At 37.1% G+C, this 17,085-nt stretch overlaps 1 protein-coding gene across 1 annotated transcript in view; it reads left to right on the forward strand.

Moving 5' to 3' along the window:
* The window catches only part of AK5 (adenylate kinase 5), a 90,772-nt gene that overhangs the window by 32,615 nt on the left and 41,072 nt on the right, over nucleotides 1-17,085 (forward strand). Inside the window, exon 7 of the mRNA XM_057416977.1 lies at nucleotides 12,494-12,584. Coding sequence (XP_057272960.1) covers nucleotides 12,494-12,584 — 91 coding nt within the window. The remainder of the gene's footprint in view (nucleotides 1-12,493; nucleotides 12,585-17,085) is intronic.

Here is a 17,085-nt window from a genome sequence, read left to right on the forward strand (position 1 = left end):
ATATAGAAATGGGCTCTCTGCAGACTGTCCATGCTAGAGGAAGCAGTTAGTTCCCCTAATCCTTTGGCAGAATTTTAATAGAGTAAGCTTTACAGAGAATTAGGATCTACCTTTAAATTCTTTTTCTCCTTTTACAGTGTAAATTACTCTGAAAACTAATAGAATTAAATAAGATTGCAGTTCTCTGGAAATTTGGATAGTGACTTCCAACAGTTTCTGTGAGCTAGAACACTATACTCCAGGTAGAAGGAAATTTTCCCTTTCCTTCTTAGTTGTAATGACTGCATAGAATGCAAGCATTTTTTTTAACTTAAGATTTTGAAAACTAGTCTTAAGAGCTAGCATATCTGAATGAAAACTCTGCAAATCTTGCCTTTGTTGTATAAATTGTAACAAGTCCACTCTTAGAGGGAGTCTTACTATTGATACTTCTTGCTTGATATTTATTATGCCCACTGGAGAAGACCATGCTCCTTAGAATGAAAAAATAATTTACCTTTGATATAATACTCCATAAGAGTTCAAAGATCTAATAAGTTTTATGATATGCAAAAGGAGGGAATTGTATTAATGATTATTAATTAGGAGTGAGACCCACCAACTGAATTTGACAAATGTGTAATGCCATATAATATATTACTTAAAAATGCGACAGGTAGCCAAAGCATGTCAGAAAACTGAGTTCAGGCCAGAAACCTGACCTAAGGTTTAGGCTTAAGATCATCTGGGTTTTCTGTTTAAAAAGATGTTTACAGCCAGATTATCCATTATCATCTCATTCAGAATTTTAAAAAGTTACAGAAAATAATATTTAAAAAGACTTTGGTTTCTACTTCACTACAGCTTAAACCAAACAACATGAGTGTGGGAATCTAAAATCCCGCACAATCTCTTTTGTAAGCAAAATACCCAGTTGTATTCACATTGTCATTTTTCCCCCACTTTAAATAATTTCACTGCAAAGGTAAAGAAGTCTTCATTTTCTTGAATGCCTTTTGTTTAATTAGAATCTTAAACAGGAAAAAAATGCAATAGAAGGTATCTTTAAGCCTAGTATCAATTGAATTGAAACTATACAGTAAGGACAATCCCAAGCACAAATACAGGCTGAGCAAGAATTGATTGAGAGCAGCCCTGAGGAGAAGGATGACCTGGGGATGTTGGTTGATGAGAAGCTCAACATGACCCAGCAGTGTGTGCTCGCAGCCCAGAAAGCCATGTCCTGGGCTGCATCAAAAGGAGCATGACCAGCAGGTCAAGGGAGGTGGCCACAAAGATGCTCGGTGGGCTGGAGCACCTCTCCTATGAAGGCAGCCTGAGAGAATTGGGGTTGTTCAGCTGGAGAAGAGAAGGCTCTAGGGAGACCTCGGAGCAGCTTCCAGTAGTTAAAGGGGCTGACAAGAAATCTGCAGAGGGACTTCTTTTCACAGGCATGTAGAGGACAGCCACTATTGTCACATTACAGACATTTTCGGAAAATATTCTTGTCCCTCTTCAGACTTTACTTCCCGAGTCAGGGTGAGCTGCCCTTGTTTTATGATTTGTACTATTTCCTTGATCAGTATAGTTGTCATTCTCTGGACTCATAGTTGACAACATCCCTTGGACATTTCCCATTATATTATTCAGTGCTTCCCTAAAATTATGTTTTATTTAATAGCTTCTGAGTAGAAATATTGTCAAAAGCTTTTGAAAAGTTAAGTAAATTATGTCAATCAGTTCTACTTCATCCACTTTTTTATGATATTTAAAAAATGTTTTCTGCCTACATAATCACGTGGGATTTTGTCCTACATTTGGTTCCAGAAAATACACGCTAGATGCAAGAATGTCATATTCCATGATGACTAAAGCAATAGTTCCTGTCACTATCTCCGTAGCTTGCCAGCTTTCATTTATAAACCAAATAGTCTCCTTTGTGCTCTGAAACAACATGCTCCAATAATTTAGACAGATAAACAGAACTTTCTGGTACAGATATTAAAATAGCAGTGCTCTCACTTCTTGCTGCAGGAAACAAATTCATGTCCTTCCTGAGGCAGTACAACTGGGAGTTGGTTTTGTGAGCCCATCCTGAACTCAAACTGACATTTGCTGAATACTATTATTCCAATGACATTTACAAAGTTTATTAACCTAGAGACCACCACTGGAAACACTGCTTATCCTGGGTCAGAATTTATTTAAATACTCAGGAACTGTTTATCTGTCAAGGAAAATATATTTTTGTCTTCTAAGGAACATAGAAACATAGGATCATAGAATGGTTTGGGTTGGAAAGGACCTTAAAATCATCTAGTTCCAACCTGCCCCTGCTGTAGGAAGAAAAAAACAGGAAAAGCTAATAATTTTCAAATGTTCTGCTTCTTACAATTTGAAATTCAACTATTGCAGATGAAATTACGTATATTGCTAAGGTTTCAGACACCTACAAATACCAAATTATTTCCTGAATTAAATACAGATTTTGCATATGAGAACCCCACAACAGCTAATGTTTAAGCCTATAGTATACCCCATGCGTGTTCTTGCATCCGAGTCACTAGTTCTCATACTTTATTAACTAATTACATTTGCAGCAGAAATTAACTCAGGACTTTTCATGTTAGCCTTCAGTTGGTAGCTGAACTGTGATGAGACACAGGCAAAAGTCATATTTTTGGTAATAGTTGTTATGACATCATCTAATGGTAAAAGACTAACCTACAATATTTTACTATTTTTTCATTCAGAAGCTCTGCCACAAAAGTCAAAAGGAGAATTGCTACTGATCTTGAAAACAAAATACTTGTATTTGGCAGCAGTATCAATGCTTTTCATTGAAGCAGAGTGCAGGTTATCACGGGAAGAAAATAATATTTATAGGAAGAAATTTTTTTTATTTCCAAGTTTGTCTAAAATGTATTTTTTGCCATATTTGAATTACAGTTGTTGATTGTATGGACCTTCCCTGGGAAACCAGTGTTCCTATATATTTATTTGGGGTGCCCACCTGCGATCTGTATATGCTGTGGGAGCTGATACTAGAAAACAGTTTGGTTTTGTTTTAAACAAAAGGCACAGTGACACAGAAGCTCCGAGAGCAATACAGGCAATAGAAAACAGGTATTTTTTAAACATCATTCAGGAAAACATCTTTCTACACACAAACGTATTCGTTAATCTCTTGAAGCTTTAGGGCTCATTCCCTTTGGGAAATACTGTTGCGCTCAATATTAAAAACTAAAGGGATTGAGAAAAGTGTTTATTTGAACATATTAGTGATGAGCTATTTCACTGAACTGGGTGCTCTGGGAATGGGAATATCTCATATGGTACTGGAGGAAATAGTGGAATTACAGTGTAGCAAGCAGACCTTAACTGGTTTATTCCCAAAGAGTCTCCTGTTTTACATGAAATAGGGTGAGCTCCCAGGAACTTCTGAAGAACAAGGACACATCCAAGCTCCATCAGAAGCCTTCCTAGGAAAAAAACCTTACTGGAGGACAAGCATTATTGCTGTAGAATGAAAAAAACAAAAGTATCTGGGGAAGAGTTGAGTAGTTCTAGATCTTCCTGTAATACCGCTGAAGATAGCAAACAGACAACTACAGCTGTTACTGACTGAGCTCCATGAGACTTGTTTATGCTGTTCTTCCCTTTGCCTGGGTTTCGAAATACTGAATTTTACATTAATTCTTCGTCATCTGCAGTGTCACTGTGAGCTCCAATAATGTAAGAGGAAGGAATGGCTATTGCGAGCTAAGACACGGAGGGCTATTAAAGCTGTATGAGGATTTGGACAGCATCTAATCATACCTGACTTTCTGTAATCACTAATGTCTTTCCTTTCCTGGAGGGTTAAGTGCATTAAAGTAAAAAATCAAATCATTTATTCTAGTCCCAGTGGTGGCCAGAGTAAGATGATCTTTCCTTCAGGCTGTTTTCCTGGGTTCTACAGGAACTGAGTGACAAATAAATCATGGAGCATCTCCTAACTCAGACTGTAATTCAGTTTTCTATTCAAGCTCTCCAGCAGTGATCTGTCTTGATGCTTGACATGACTGTTCTGGATTTTTGTAATACCATTTGCCTCTAAAGGCAATTCTGTGATTCGATGAATTCCCTTTAAAAAGCAAACACGTAGCGAAAATTACTCCAACAGTGGAATGCGTATTTTTAAAAATAAGAAAGTGTGTTTGTGCTTTCAAGGTAGAAAATGTCTCTATATATGTATGTGCTAAAGCATCCCCTGTTTTTAATTAATCTTCAAAAATTGTTAATATAGCTGACTTTAGTATAGGAGCTGCTGGACAGATGTAATACATGTTAAGGAGCAAATTTTCAATCTATGAAAAGTGGATATGCATGGAGAGTTCATATGTAAAAGATGTTGGCTATATTTATAGCTTGAAAAGTTAGTCCTAGAAGTTGACAAGTCAGATAACCCAGAAGAAATACATACAAATCATGCCCCTTAAATACTATGTGAACTAATGCATACGGTGCCTAATTCAGTTCTGATTCCTGATGTCAACTTCAGAAAGAAAAAGAATATTTATTGTAGGGGCCATAGTAGTGTAGAGAAATAGCTGAAACATCGTGAATTGTTTATTATTATGTTAAACTGATGTCAGCTTAAAAAAGTTAAAAGAGATAAAACTGTAGTGGAGGACAATGCCTGTTGGAAACTCACAGCTCCTCTAAGGAAACAGAAAACGTGATGCAAAAATTATTTCAGAAATAAAACAGCAATATATTTGCTTTCCACATAATAGTCACCAACTATGCAGATTAATATCCTTATTGGGAAAAAAAAATAACCAGCCAGTGCTCTTAAATATCTGCTCAGACAGAAAAATTTTGCATCTTAGTATCATGAAAAATATGGAAGTTCTAAAACCACCCCGTGGCACCACTCTCTCCATCAGCTTCTCTACCAAACAAGTAATTGCTTTCTTCCCAGTTCATTACTTTTTTACCTACCATGCCACCAAATTATCGATTTCTGCTGTCACCCCCAATCACATCTAGCTGTCCTTCAGTTTGCTGATTTCCTGCTCTACAAGACTCATAATTGCAGTGTCCCATCAACTCTCACCACCACGTTGCCCAAGACACTAATTTTTAATAGCTGAAAACTGATAGGTCAGGGTGTTGCGCAACATCATCACAGCATAAAGATAGAACTTGCCCCTCTTTCTGCCTATCAAAAGCTATTACTCCACATAAACCTACAAAGATGGACTATTACTTCTGCTTCTTACTGTTTCTTTGGATAAGACGTACCATTTACTTGGTATCATAGAGTTCATATCATGAGTTCCATAAACAAGTTGGCTTAACCGAGTTTTACTGTGAAGGGAATGAAACTATCAGAACATCTTCATACTTGTATGTCATGGCACTAAGTTCCTGAGTTTAGTATGAAATAATAGAAAATAAATTTAAGAGGAAAAAAACCCAAAGCCTCTCTTTTGTGGTAACTGCATTGTCTATTTACTGCCAAATTAATAGAACAGGGTGATGATTAGCAATGGAACAAGTGTCCCAAGATGTCTTCTTCTGTACTAATGTGGGAGTGAGCCAGAATCAGATGTAATTTTTGTATTTCATATCAGCAATAACAAAATCCCTAAATCTATTCAGGGTCCATCTTTTCGTTTCTAGAGAAGCAGAGCAGGTTTGATTTGTCTGTGCATGTGTGTGCAGGTTTGTATTTTCGCATTTTGAAGTATATAAAGCAGTTAGCTGATAGTTTCCATTATAACTGCTTATTTACTCTTCTGAGGGTCATTTCAGTTCTCACTAATGCTATTAGAAGATATTACTTGAATTGGATGGTTCAATTTTAATTTTTTGTTACCACACTGGATTCTGTCCATGTGTGTTCAAAAATTACATAGTTAGTGGCTTCAGATTGCACCTATTTTGAGTAAATAAGGTTGGGATATACAACTAGCAGCAGCCCCTACAGAACTATCAGCTCCACTCAGAGCTGGTGAACATTCAGCCTCACCCTTATTTAGAAGTAGCGCTTGTAGCAATAGACAGTTGACAAACGGAACTTGAGAAACTCTAATGATAAACCATGGGGACTCTGCAATGATTTGTGAATCCTGTTGGAACTTCTGTGGTAAAAAATAAGGTGCTAATTGGTTTATTTTAGATAACCTGGAGTATTCCTTAGGGTCATATTGATGGTGATAAAATCTCTGGTTTCTTTTCTAAATTTCTGTGCAATACAAATTTATGACTTCTGCTAATTGCATAATTTTTTATTAATCACTGGTAAGCTCTAGTGTAATTTCAGTTGTAGATTTTCTTCTGTACATGATACAAGATCTTATAAAAAATTAATCTGAGATCTCAGAGTATTTGATACAAAAGATAGAAAATATTAGAACTAAAGGAATGGATTACAGAGAAATATGTCTTCCCTGTGTCCCCTCCTCCCATTTTATGGCGTTTTGGAGATTTTTTTGTTTCTGTTTTGCTCTTGGTTTGTTTTTTCTTAAATAGTACTGTTAAAAGTTGGGGCAGGGGCTGGGGCTGCTCACTGGGGCAGCGTTGCTCATGGCAGGGTGGTAGGGAACTGCATCCTGCTGCCTGTGGCTCCCCCAGAGGGTTTTTTTTCAGGGGGTTGGAACTAGATGATCTTAACGTCCTTTCCAACCCAAACCGTTCTGTGATTCTGTGAGTACTTTATAATAGGGAAATGTTCCCTGCGTTCCCAGTCTGCACATTACAGCTTCATTCCTCAGTCCCTCTCTATTATTTTTCCTATACAAGCCTTCGACTCTTTTTTCCTGTCCTCCCTTTCCAATGGTGATTACCCTACCTTATGTATTTTTCTTCACATATTTTTACTGTTTTCCCATATTGCTGATTCTTTTTTAATTCATTTTTCCACAGTTAGAATCATAGAATCATAGAATAGTTAGGGTTGGAAAGGACCTTAAGATCATCTAGTTCCAACCCCCCTGCCATGAGCAGGGAAACCTCACACTAAACCATGCCACCCAAGGCTCTGTCCAACCTGGCCTTGAACACCACCAGAGATGGAGCATTCACAACTTCCCTGGGCAGTTCTGTAGCAGTAACTGCAACAGTCAGTTAGCTTGTAATTATTAAGAGAAGCAAATCAGGGATGGAGCAACATTAATAAAAGCATTTCTATGTGGGTGTCTGGGAATCAAAGCAGCACTTCTATACGTAAATGTGTCTCACTTCACTTTTTAGTATTACCAAGGTTAAAATAAAACTATTTCTTATTTCATGTTTTCACTTCAGAAACAAACCCTTGCCTAAACTAGTCTGAATAAAAACAGTGAGTTGTTCTTGTCACAGTTTTAGCTACTAGCACATAAAAATCATTATAACTTGCTCAATCTTATGAGTCTCTTTATGTTACCACCTAAAGGATTGTCACCTTTTCCACCAAAAACTACCAACACTCTGACAGTGATACAATCAGACTTCTAAACTAGCTATCTGTTTGAAAAGCATGGGATAACTGTGACACAAGTTTTTGTGTCACACCCTCCTCTGTTTCAGGTAACAATATATGGATGATTTCTCCACTTCCTAAACAATAATTGTTTTCACTTCCGCATATAGCTGCTTAATGATTATAAAGTTAGAAGTGACAGCTATGGCTATATAGAGCAATTTTTAAACTGCAGACTCTAATCAATTCTTTTTAGGAACAGTATGTAAATTTTTAAATTCATGGGGAATCCGTTGCCAATTATGGTTAATTAAGCAGTAAAGAAACTGACATGGGAATAAATTTTGCTGCTTGCTTCAATTCTGAATTTGACTCACTTGTTTTCATCCTTGCATATTACAATTCTGTCTGCTTCATATAACAACTTCTAAAATTTCTCTTTCCCATAGAAAGCTACAGGAAACATATTTTTCAGCGTTCTCTGATCTCAGCTCTAATTCTTCCCTTATTAGACATGGTAGGCAAGGAATCATTCTCACAGCCCATCTGGAATTCCCTCCAGTTTATCAGCTGTCGATACTAGCAGTGCTCTGAGCATCCAGGAGCTATCACCCCTGTGCCAAACACCTTGATGTCATTATAATTTGGCTTACATTCAGCACTCCTGTTCCTCCATCTAATTAGACCCCCTGACTAAGCAGCACAACCCGACTCCTGTTCACTTAATTGTGAGCTATAAATCTCCCTTCAGAGACATTGCTTTGTCTAACAGGAAAAAAAAATAAATCTCCTAACCTATTTATATGACTGGAGGTCTGATGGCCTGTTTTCCACAGCCAAAGATCAGTCAAGCACCACAGGAAGGTCTCTACCTGAGGAAGTGACTTAAATAAAACTCAAAGCAACTCCTTTGTTTTTTTCTCCTGACCAGCATTGACTACAGTGGTCAGAGACTTAGCAGTCTGTGCTTACTCCTGCTCTTGAAGACCAGTGACAAATAACTTTCTACTGAGGCAAGTCCAAGAGGTCGAAAGACCACCTTGCAGCAAGTGGGTCTAATAATCAGGTCACCTGTACCTTTAAATGTACAATATTTAGGGCATTTCTATATGTGACATGTTTCAATGACTAGGAAAATGCTCAAGACATGTATGAATTGCAGTTATTGTTGGAATCTTTGCCAGCAAAGAGAGCAAATAGAGCATTCATCATCCAATTCCTGTAATCATATTTGATTTTGAGGTGGATGAGAATATTACCATAGAGCAATCAGCCCAGTGCCATTATTTTAATTTGGACATGGTTTATTTTATTTTCATTGACATTCGTCATGTTCTAAAATAGAGGACATTGTTATCTATTGTTGCCAATGTTTTTTAACTACACCTATTTGCCTGGGGGGGGGGGGGGGGGACGGGGGACGACTGTGCTTTCTCCTATTCTAACTTTATTTAAAAGTGCACAAAGAAGAGCTCCCTTTGAGTCTGCTGCAAGCAGACTTCTTTCTGGTTTTCCTGTGCTCTAATTTGAACGACTATAATGATCTCCCTTTATTTTGGGGCTGTCATTTTGGATAAACCACCTGCAGAGACTAGCAGTGGCATTAGGGCTGAATCAGTCTTCAGGGGGCAGTGCCAGGCTGATTCACTCCAGCCTCACCCAAAATTCTAGTTAACTGCAGTTTCCTTGATGCTTCCCCTGAATACACATGAGGAAAAAGCTAGGTTTATTTAAAAAAAAAAAAAAACACCCAACAAAAGAAACCAATATATACAGAGGTATATTTGGTATTACCAAACCTCCATTTATCGTCATTGACCAGTGAGATTCACAGTGTTCAACAACTCAGGTACTTTTCTGTGAAGCTCCTTCTGTTGGCTGGGATTTGTTGGCTGCTTATTTAGAAACACTAACCATTTTCTCTCTGAGAGCAGCAAGTACAACCTGCTTTCCCTAGAACTATTTACTTTCCCTAGAATTATTATTCCCTAGAATTATTTACAGCACAGATCTAGAAAATATTTTCCATCATTTTGAGATATAACTGTGCCAGCATCAAATCCTCCAATTCAACTATGTTCACATGAAACTGGGATAAACTTTCCAGAAAACCCATCATTCTTGCAGTCACCATTTATTTAAAAAAATATAAAATCAATGTATACTGAGGTACGTGACTTCTGCTGGTGATTTCTTTACTTACCATGATGTCAGAGTAAAGCAAAACTAGCTGAAAATCAGCTAAAAGGAAATCTTAGATAATCTTAAGGTCCTTTCCAACCATAACCATTCTATGATTCAGAGATCTGTTCTTGTTCCTGCTTTAATCCTTGGGATGGGTTCCTCCAAACCAGGTGGAAGCAGAACAGTATGTGGTGTAACTACAGCGTGTGGGTGTTGTTAAATTCACATCCTCCCAAATGATGCTTTATTACCTCTTTCTCCCACAGAAACACCATTACTGAACTGACTGAAGATAGTGAAGGTAGACCACATGTCTGTGTTGGGCAGGCAAAAGACTTTACTGGATTCTTACCAAGCATAGCCCTCAAATGTTCTTCAGAAAGGTTTATGAAGCCTTTCTTGGCTCAGAGATTTAGGCTGGCTTGTAAATTAATATGATTCTCTTGTCCTCAGAGGTCTCCCTCATCTTTCCCAGTCCAACAAAATAGACACAGTGAAGTACAAAACCGTCATTAGTGCCTCATTGAGGTAAACGCTAGAGAGAGCTCAAACCTGAAACCCCATTGACCTCACAGGGAAGAGGTACTTTGCTTCTTCCTGTATCACTGGTAAAGATGATATCAATTCAGATAGCAATACAGTTGGTGTCTTGTGTTTTGCAAGTGCTTTCACTGGCATGATTAATAGAATCATATTTCTATAAAACATAGGCCTTGACTATAATTGAACTAAGCCATCCATAAAGATACAGTAGATAATTCAGTTGCCAAGAGCCATGTTTTGAAGTTGGGATTTGTTTTCAGAGGGAAAGGAACCTATTGATTTATAGACATGGTCTACTAAAAATACAGGTTTTATTGCTGTTTGTTCTTTGTGAATAGGGTTGTTTGAGTACCTTTTATGTTTCATTCAAGCCTCCAATAATTATCACAAGGATTTCATTTTGAAATGTTTAGCAATTTGGTGAAGTACAGAACTCACATGGTTACTTTGTTTCTTTCAAAAATAATTTCCCTTTGAAAGCTGCCCTGTCTTCCTGTGGCTCAGGGTATTACAATTCTCATTTTGTGAGGGGAAAACTGAGTCTATGTGCAAGCTTCAAATAATTGGTTTTCTTTGGGTGACAATACAGGCTTTCATTACAAAACCCAGATTTTCAGAGTACTGAAGCACAGCTGCTGTTCTTTGAATAGGGGAAGTCGATGTTTCAAATTCTTGGAATCTTCAGAACGTTTTGAGATTGATCATGTGTTTTTTTTCATGGTAAACTGGATTATTCAGAGGAATGGTACTAATGAGAAAGCAAACCTGTCATCTCTCCAAGTGTGGTGTGACCTACACAGTAACAATCAGACACAACCCAATTACAATTTACTGGGGTTTATGTGTACACATACCCACAAACATTGTATTTTATGATAAGTCTTCCCTACCATATCTAATGAAACATGTACATTTTTTGCTGAGAAGTGACAGAAACGCATATCCCCACACTTCCTCAGGCACAGGCTAATGCAAAGATCAATACTCTTTTTTTAAAAGAGAAAAATGACTGCTACTGCTGAACCCAGGACATCAACAAGGAAATTTCAAAGCTGCTCGTCGTGCATGGGTAATAAATTTCTTAACAGTAGCCCAACAACTTTAAGACATGTTCTTCCACAAGCCCCAGTTTTGACACAAGTTAAGATGTAAACCTTCTATCAGATAAACACAAATTTCTGCTTTATAAATAAAAAATAAGGCTTTGAGTTTTGAGTAACAGTGAATGACTAAAGAACTCCTCAAGAACAGATAAATGTCTACCCACATCACAAGATGAACTTCCTAGTGGTCCTCAGGGTCAGAGCCAGAAACTCAATTCGAAAAGCCAGTCAGAAAATTCTCTGTATTGATGATTATAGAGACTTACCTATGATAGTAATGAAGTCTAGGGCTGAGCTAAGCATAAAGCTAAATATTAAAACCATAAAGATTTAAATTGTGACTAATACCAATGCAGATTTGAGCACACAGGTGTTGAAGTTAAGCTTATTTCACAGCAAAATTTCTACAATGTTTGCCGCACTCTCTGGTCTCCAACAAGCTTCTATATTCTTTTGTTCACACAGACGCAATTTGTAGAATCCTTCTTGTCTTTTTGATATTATTTCCCTATTTTTCCACTATTTTCTGGCATCTGCCACTTTAAACTCTTGGGCTGATATTTGCCTCTGAGTTTACCTTGAGATGCTGATGGAAAATTCCATAAGAAAGCAAATCTCATTACCAGTGACAAAATGCTTAAGTAACAGAGATAACACATAAATCATCATAAGGCAAAGCGTGATACTGATTTTGCAATGGTGGGTGTTGGACAAGCAGCTCAGTATCTAAAATTAAGTATCACACTGTATTAGAGATACTTGGAAAATAACTTCATCTATATAAAAGTTAGCATCTCCAGCAAAGGTCCTATTAGGATTTAAACCTCTTTCTCCATGGCTTTTCCTCTTGCCTATTATCTTTACCATGGCAGGTGGGTACTGGCAAGACATCTGCAGAGGTGCACAACAGTATCCGACTTGAAGAAAAAGCCCACTGAAGTTCATGAGTTTGGAAGCACTAATCTAATGTTTTTTGTCCTGGGGTTCATTCCACATCCTAAAACAGAAAGATTGAAAATAGTCATCTGCTGTGACCGTTATTTGCTTGCTCCTGTAATTTGAGATTACCGTATTCCATTTTTTCCATAGTGATGTACCTGGCCTCAATTCAAGAAATAAGAAAGAATCCAGAGCAACTGTAATTAATGTCCTTTAATTTAATAAAATCATATTTCTGTAAAACATAGCCAAGTAGCAAGCAGTGTATGATTACCAACTTTTTTTTTTTTTTAAGTTTGATGCAGACAGAGATGAAGAAGAAGTGTTCTTTGACATAAGTTCGGCAGTTGAGAATAAACTATTTGCAAACAAAGAGGCTGCAACAGGTGAGTTAAGTAAGATTTAAAGAACTACCTTTTTATATTGCATTTGACATTGGTGGGATGCCTTTTTCATATTCTTCAAGTATGTGTGTATGTACTGTAGCAAAGTCTTGACCACTCTCAAACAATTGCATAATTAAGGGCAAAAAAGTATCATTACACTTGGAAGCGTCATACAACCCACCTAACATCTTGTTTATCTACAAGTTCACCTTAAGATACTATAGATAGTCCACTAAACAACTATATTATTAATACAAAATCTTTGCAAGTTGATCCGTCCCAGTTGTCAGCAGTTTCAGTTTCAGGTGATACCTCAGTCTTCACCATAAAACCAGTCCTATGAGACTAATGGTACTTCCTCCCTAATAATTGGTACTGATTCTGAAGCTATGTGTGAATATTAGTCATATGTTTGGGAGTGTTATTTATTTATATATTTATTATTTGCGCTTACTGAGGCTTGAATGTCTTCAAAGTAAAAGCCTTTGAGGGACAAAAGACTGCAAAAGAATTGAAGCTAAAAATCAAAGCAGTGAAAATCTGTAACATCTGTCAGATATTTTCCTTGAGGGGAACAGTAAAATGTCCTTGGTAACTTCACAACTTTTTCTTTTTACAGATTGCATCCCTGGCTGCTTTCCAAGTAGACCATGAGGGTTATATAGGTAGATGAGGTTATAAATGTCTCCAGAAACAGCATACAAAAAGAAAAAGAAATTTTAAGTGAAATATTTTCCTATAAAATTTACAAGCTTTATTAAAACAAAAATTAGATATATGTAGTAAAAAAAAATCCTGTATGTGATCTCCCCCCTGTTTAAGGTAAAACTCATCTACAACAATTTGGCAGACAGGGTAGTTCCAGGTATTTGTAATCGTGAACAATCATCTGGGAGCTGCTAAGGAAGAAGGAATTGATGAAGCACAATGTGGTCTCATAGTAGCAATACATCTATTGTCTTTTTTTGACAAGGGGAGATTACTTTTTTCTGCTAGCAAGATACCTGTAAAGAGAAGTGCTTCAGACAGAATGATTAGGCCATATTTTGAAGATTTGAAAGGGGGTTCCAAGCTTGCTAACCTACAAAACCCACCTGTAAGGATGTTTTTGGTAAAGTTCAAAATTACAAAAAGACGAATTAACAAGACGGGGTGGGAGATTGAGAATGATATAAAGTGTATTAGCTAAAACCCCAGGTTTCTAGTGGTCAGCTTTGTGATGATGCACGCAAGAATAAAGACTAGGTGGCACACTTACCTCTTTTTTGCTTAGCCTTATTCCTAGAGGCAAGAGAATGACTTCAAACCTAAAATGGCATTCACAATGTATAGCATTGTATTAATAGATACCTGTTGATTCCCTACTTAAATGAGCTAAGTACTGAATAGCAAGATGAAAGAACTGGGATAAAGGTGCTGCTCTGACAAAGAGACTGACAAAAGGTAAACAGTTTGCAAAAAAAAGGTAGTGATTCTGGATGAGTTTCAGTCAGTTCCATGAAAATCTGATCTACTTAATAAATCCCTCACCTAAATAGCTGGAGAGCTATAAGCTTTATCAGAAGCCATGCCATAATCATTGAATTGGTGCCTAACCTGAGTACCAATAATAGTAAGGAGATTCAAAGTACCAATAATAGTAAGGAGATTCAAAGTAGAATCATAGAATCATTTAGGTTGGAAAAGACCTTTAAGATCATCAAGTTCAACCATCAAGAAACAGGATTTCTATAGGTCCTATGAGACCAGATATTTAATTTCTAGAGTTGCAATTCTAGAATTATCTTGATCTCACTTTTTGTCTTTTAATTTTATTAGTGCTATTATAGTATATTTTAGTTGCTAGCAGCTAATGTAAACAGTATTTCTAATATTTTCATGCCTCCATATCAATCTAATTCATATGTTATACCTGTAAAATCCAGTTGTAATCAACTATGTAAGAATATATACTGAAAGAAAACTATTTTATAAATTAAAATACAACTTTCTCATTGCCTTCTGTGACATAGTAAGACTGTTGCTATGAGCAACCTGTTATGAAACTCAAGAGTGTAAGGTTGCAATAAAATTTGTATTAGAAGCATCTTACCAAGAGAAAAATTACAAGGTAACCATTCTAATGCTTATCAGTCCTTCAGTAAATTATTTCTGTTATGTTCCACTTGAAATTTATCTTCTAAGCATTTGTCTTGCCCAAGTGCTTATATGCAACATGCGTTGAGTTGTTAGTGCTTCAGAGCATGTTCTATAACATAAAAAGACATTTTTATTTTATTGAGCTTAAACATGCTATTATGAGAAGCAACATATTTCACAGGATAGTCTTAGATTACTTTTATGACAGTCGATGTTGAACAGTGCAAATACTATGGTTGTTAAAATATGAGTATGGGCATACTTGAGCCAATGAACCATATTGAATAGAACTGTTATCAGGATTTGAAATAAGTAATGAATATAAGCAAGGATTGGAAATACATTAGCTGATTTGCCAAAACATAAATGGTCCAAGAAGCAGATTTAATTAACTCACATGATGGTGTATAGATACCTTGTAGTGGGAAGTTAAATCAACTGCAGATAAATTTAGACAGATTGGTACAATTTAGTTTCATTGTATAAATTAATTTAATGAACTGTGAAAAAGCAATGTGTGACATTTGCATGTGGGAAAAGTGATACTTTCAGAGAAAGTGACATGCACCCAGGCTCAGAACACTGAAATATTTTACAGGACCAGAGACATTTATGGCCATGATGCCATTGGGCTCCGGGGTGCATTTCTGGGGTAGGAATCACACATTTGCCGTAATAGCCATACCCTCTCAGCTTTCCATAACTAATCCTGTGAAATTCATCTGAGGAGCAGCAAATAATATGTAAAATATGGCATAAAAATTCGAAGTACAGCCTTATGGTGAAGTAAGTAACTCCAGGGGAGTCATTCACCCTGACTCTCAGACCTGGCAGGAGGATCTCTTGTCTGCACACCCTTGTACAACTGCAGCCAGCCATTAATTCAACTCGTCCCTCAGTGCTGTGTGAGTGGATCCTCTGGGTTTCTAGCAAGACTAATCTTTGCGAATGATGCCTTCAGTGTCAGAACAGAAACCCCGGGAAAAAAAAAAAAAAAAGCAAAAGAAAAAAAAAAGAAAAAAAAAAAAAAAAAAAAAAAATGAAAAAAAAAAAGAGAAAGGAATGCATTCTAGCTGCTCTGCTGTTTCTTTTTTCAGCAGCCTGCTCCTCCCTGGAGAGCTGATTATTCATTTAATGAGGATTTAATAAAAATTTCCAACTGATTTATTTTTTAATTGTGCAGTACTGGACCTAATAAAATCCTCTCTGGTTTTCCCCCAGGGAAATCACAGGGCACATGAAAATGACCAGGTTTCCCCTTATCTCTACTCTATGCATGCAGTGAAATTGAAGCAGCATATTTTAAGTTGCAGGAGTGGCTTTTCAGGTCAGCTGCTTGCAAGCTATTTCCCCATGGCAGAGAGCTTTCAATGCAGTTTCTTAATTCTATTGAGGTTTTTTTAGTGGTTGAGTTTCCCTTTTTGAAATTGAGACAGTTACTTAGATCAGCTGCAATAGGTTCATACAAGCACAGGAAGGCTCTAAGGTAACTAAGAGCTGAGATTACCTGGTGGAATAGGGCATGCCTTTGAAAGGAATTAGGACAATTCAGACTGTAAGACTCTCCTCCAGTGGTAAGCAAGTATTTATATTTTTATAGCCTAGTTCTCAGTGCACCAACATATCAAAGGAAAAACACGACTTACTCAGAAAAGGCAATGAGCCTTATTTACAATCCCCTGTTTTGCTGTCAGAGCAGATGTGCAGCCCTCAGACTCACCGAAAGCAGCAGGACAGGTTTGCTTCCAAATGTTTTCACCAGTCTTCCCCTTTTCCTTAAGCCAATATTTTGTGTTTCTCTTGACAGCTAAACACTGCCAAAAGTTTTATATAAAATGGTGCTGATTGGAACTTGAGCTTCAGAAACCTAACACTTTCCCCTTGGCTTTAGCCTCCTCAGCAGCTTGACCTCCTACCACAATTACTGACTCCCAGTAAAAGTGACTTTCTGGTACACTTCTGCTGCCACACATACTAGCAGTTAGTGAGCCTGTTGTTCTCCCCAGAAGACCTGTTTTAGCAAGATTTAGTCCAAACTCAACAAAATACGCTGCCTCCAACAACAAACTGAGCTGGAGGATAGCAAACTACTCATCCTTATTCAAACTGCACCAGGGATTTTACAAGTGCTCTTGTATGTCCCCTTGTTATTTTTTCTTGCCCTGGGAGTAGCCGTTTGCTTCAGTTAATTTCTGGTGGATGTGTCTTGAGGCAATTTGAGAAGGGTAGAGAAGTCTGTATGCTGTTCAGTGATAGATGGTTATGGAGTTTGTTAGTTTTTATTGAACAAAGAAAGAAAAGCAATATATTTTCAATTTTCCTGACCTTACTTGAATATACCCTAGATATGCTTCCCCAAGGA

This window comes from Pezoporus wallicus, unplaced genomic scaffold, assembly GCF_028554395.1.
Source record: "Pezoporus wallicus isolate ANWC-B61680 ecotype Strahan unplaced genomic scaffold, APGP_CSIRO_Pwel_v1 contig_5908, whole genome shotgun sequence".
In the NCBI taxonomy this organism is placed as follows: domain Eukaryota; kingdom Metazoa; phylum Chordata; class Aves; order Psittaciformes; family Psittacidae; genus Pezoporus; species Pezoporus wallicus.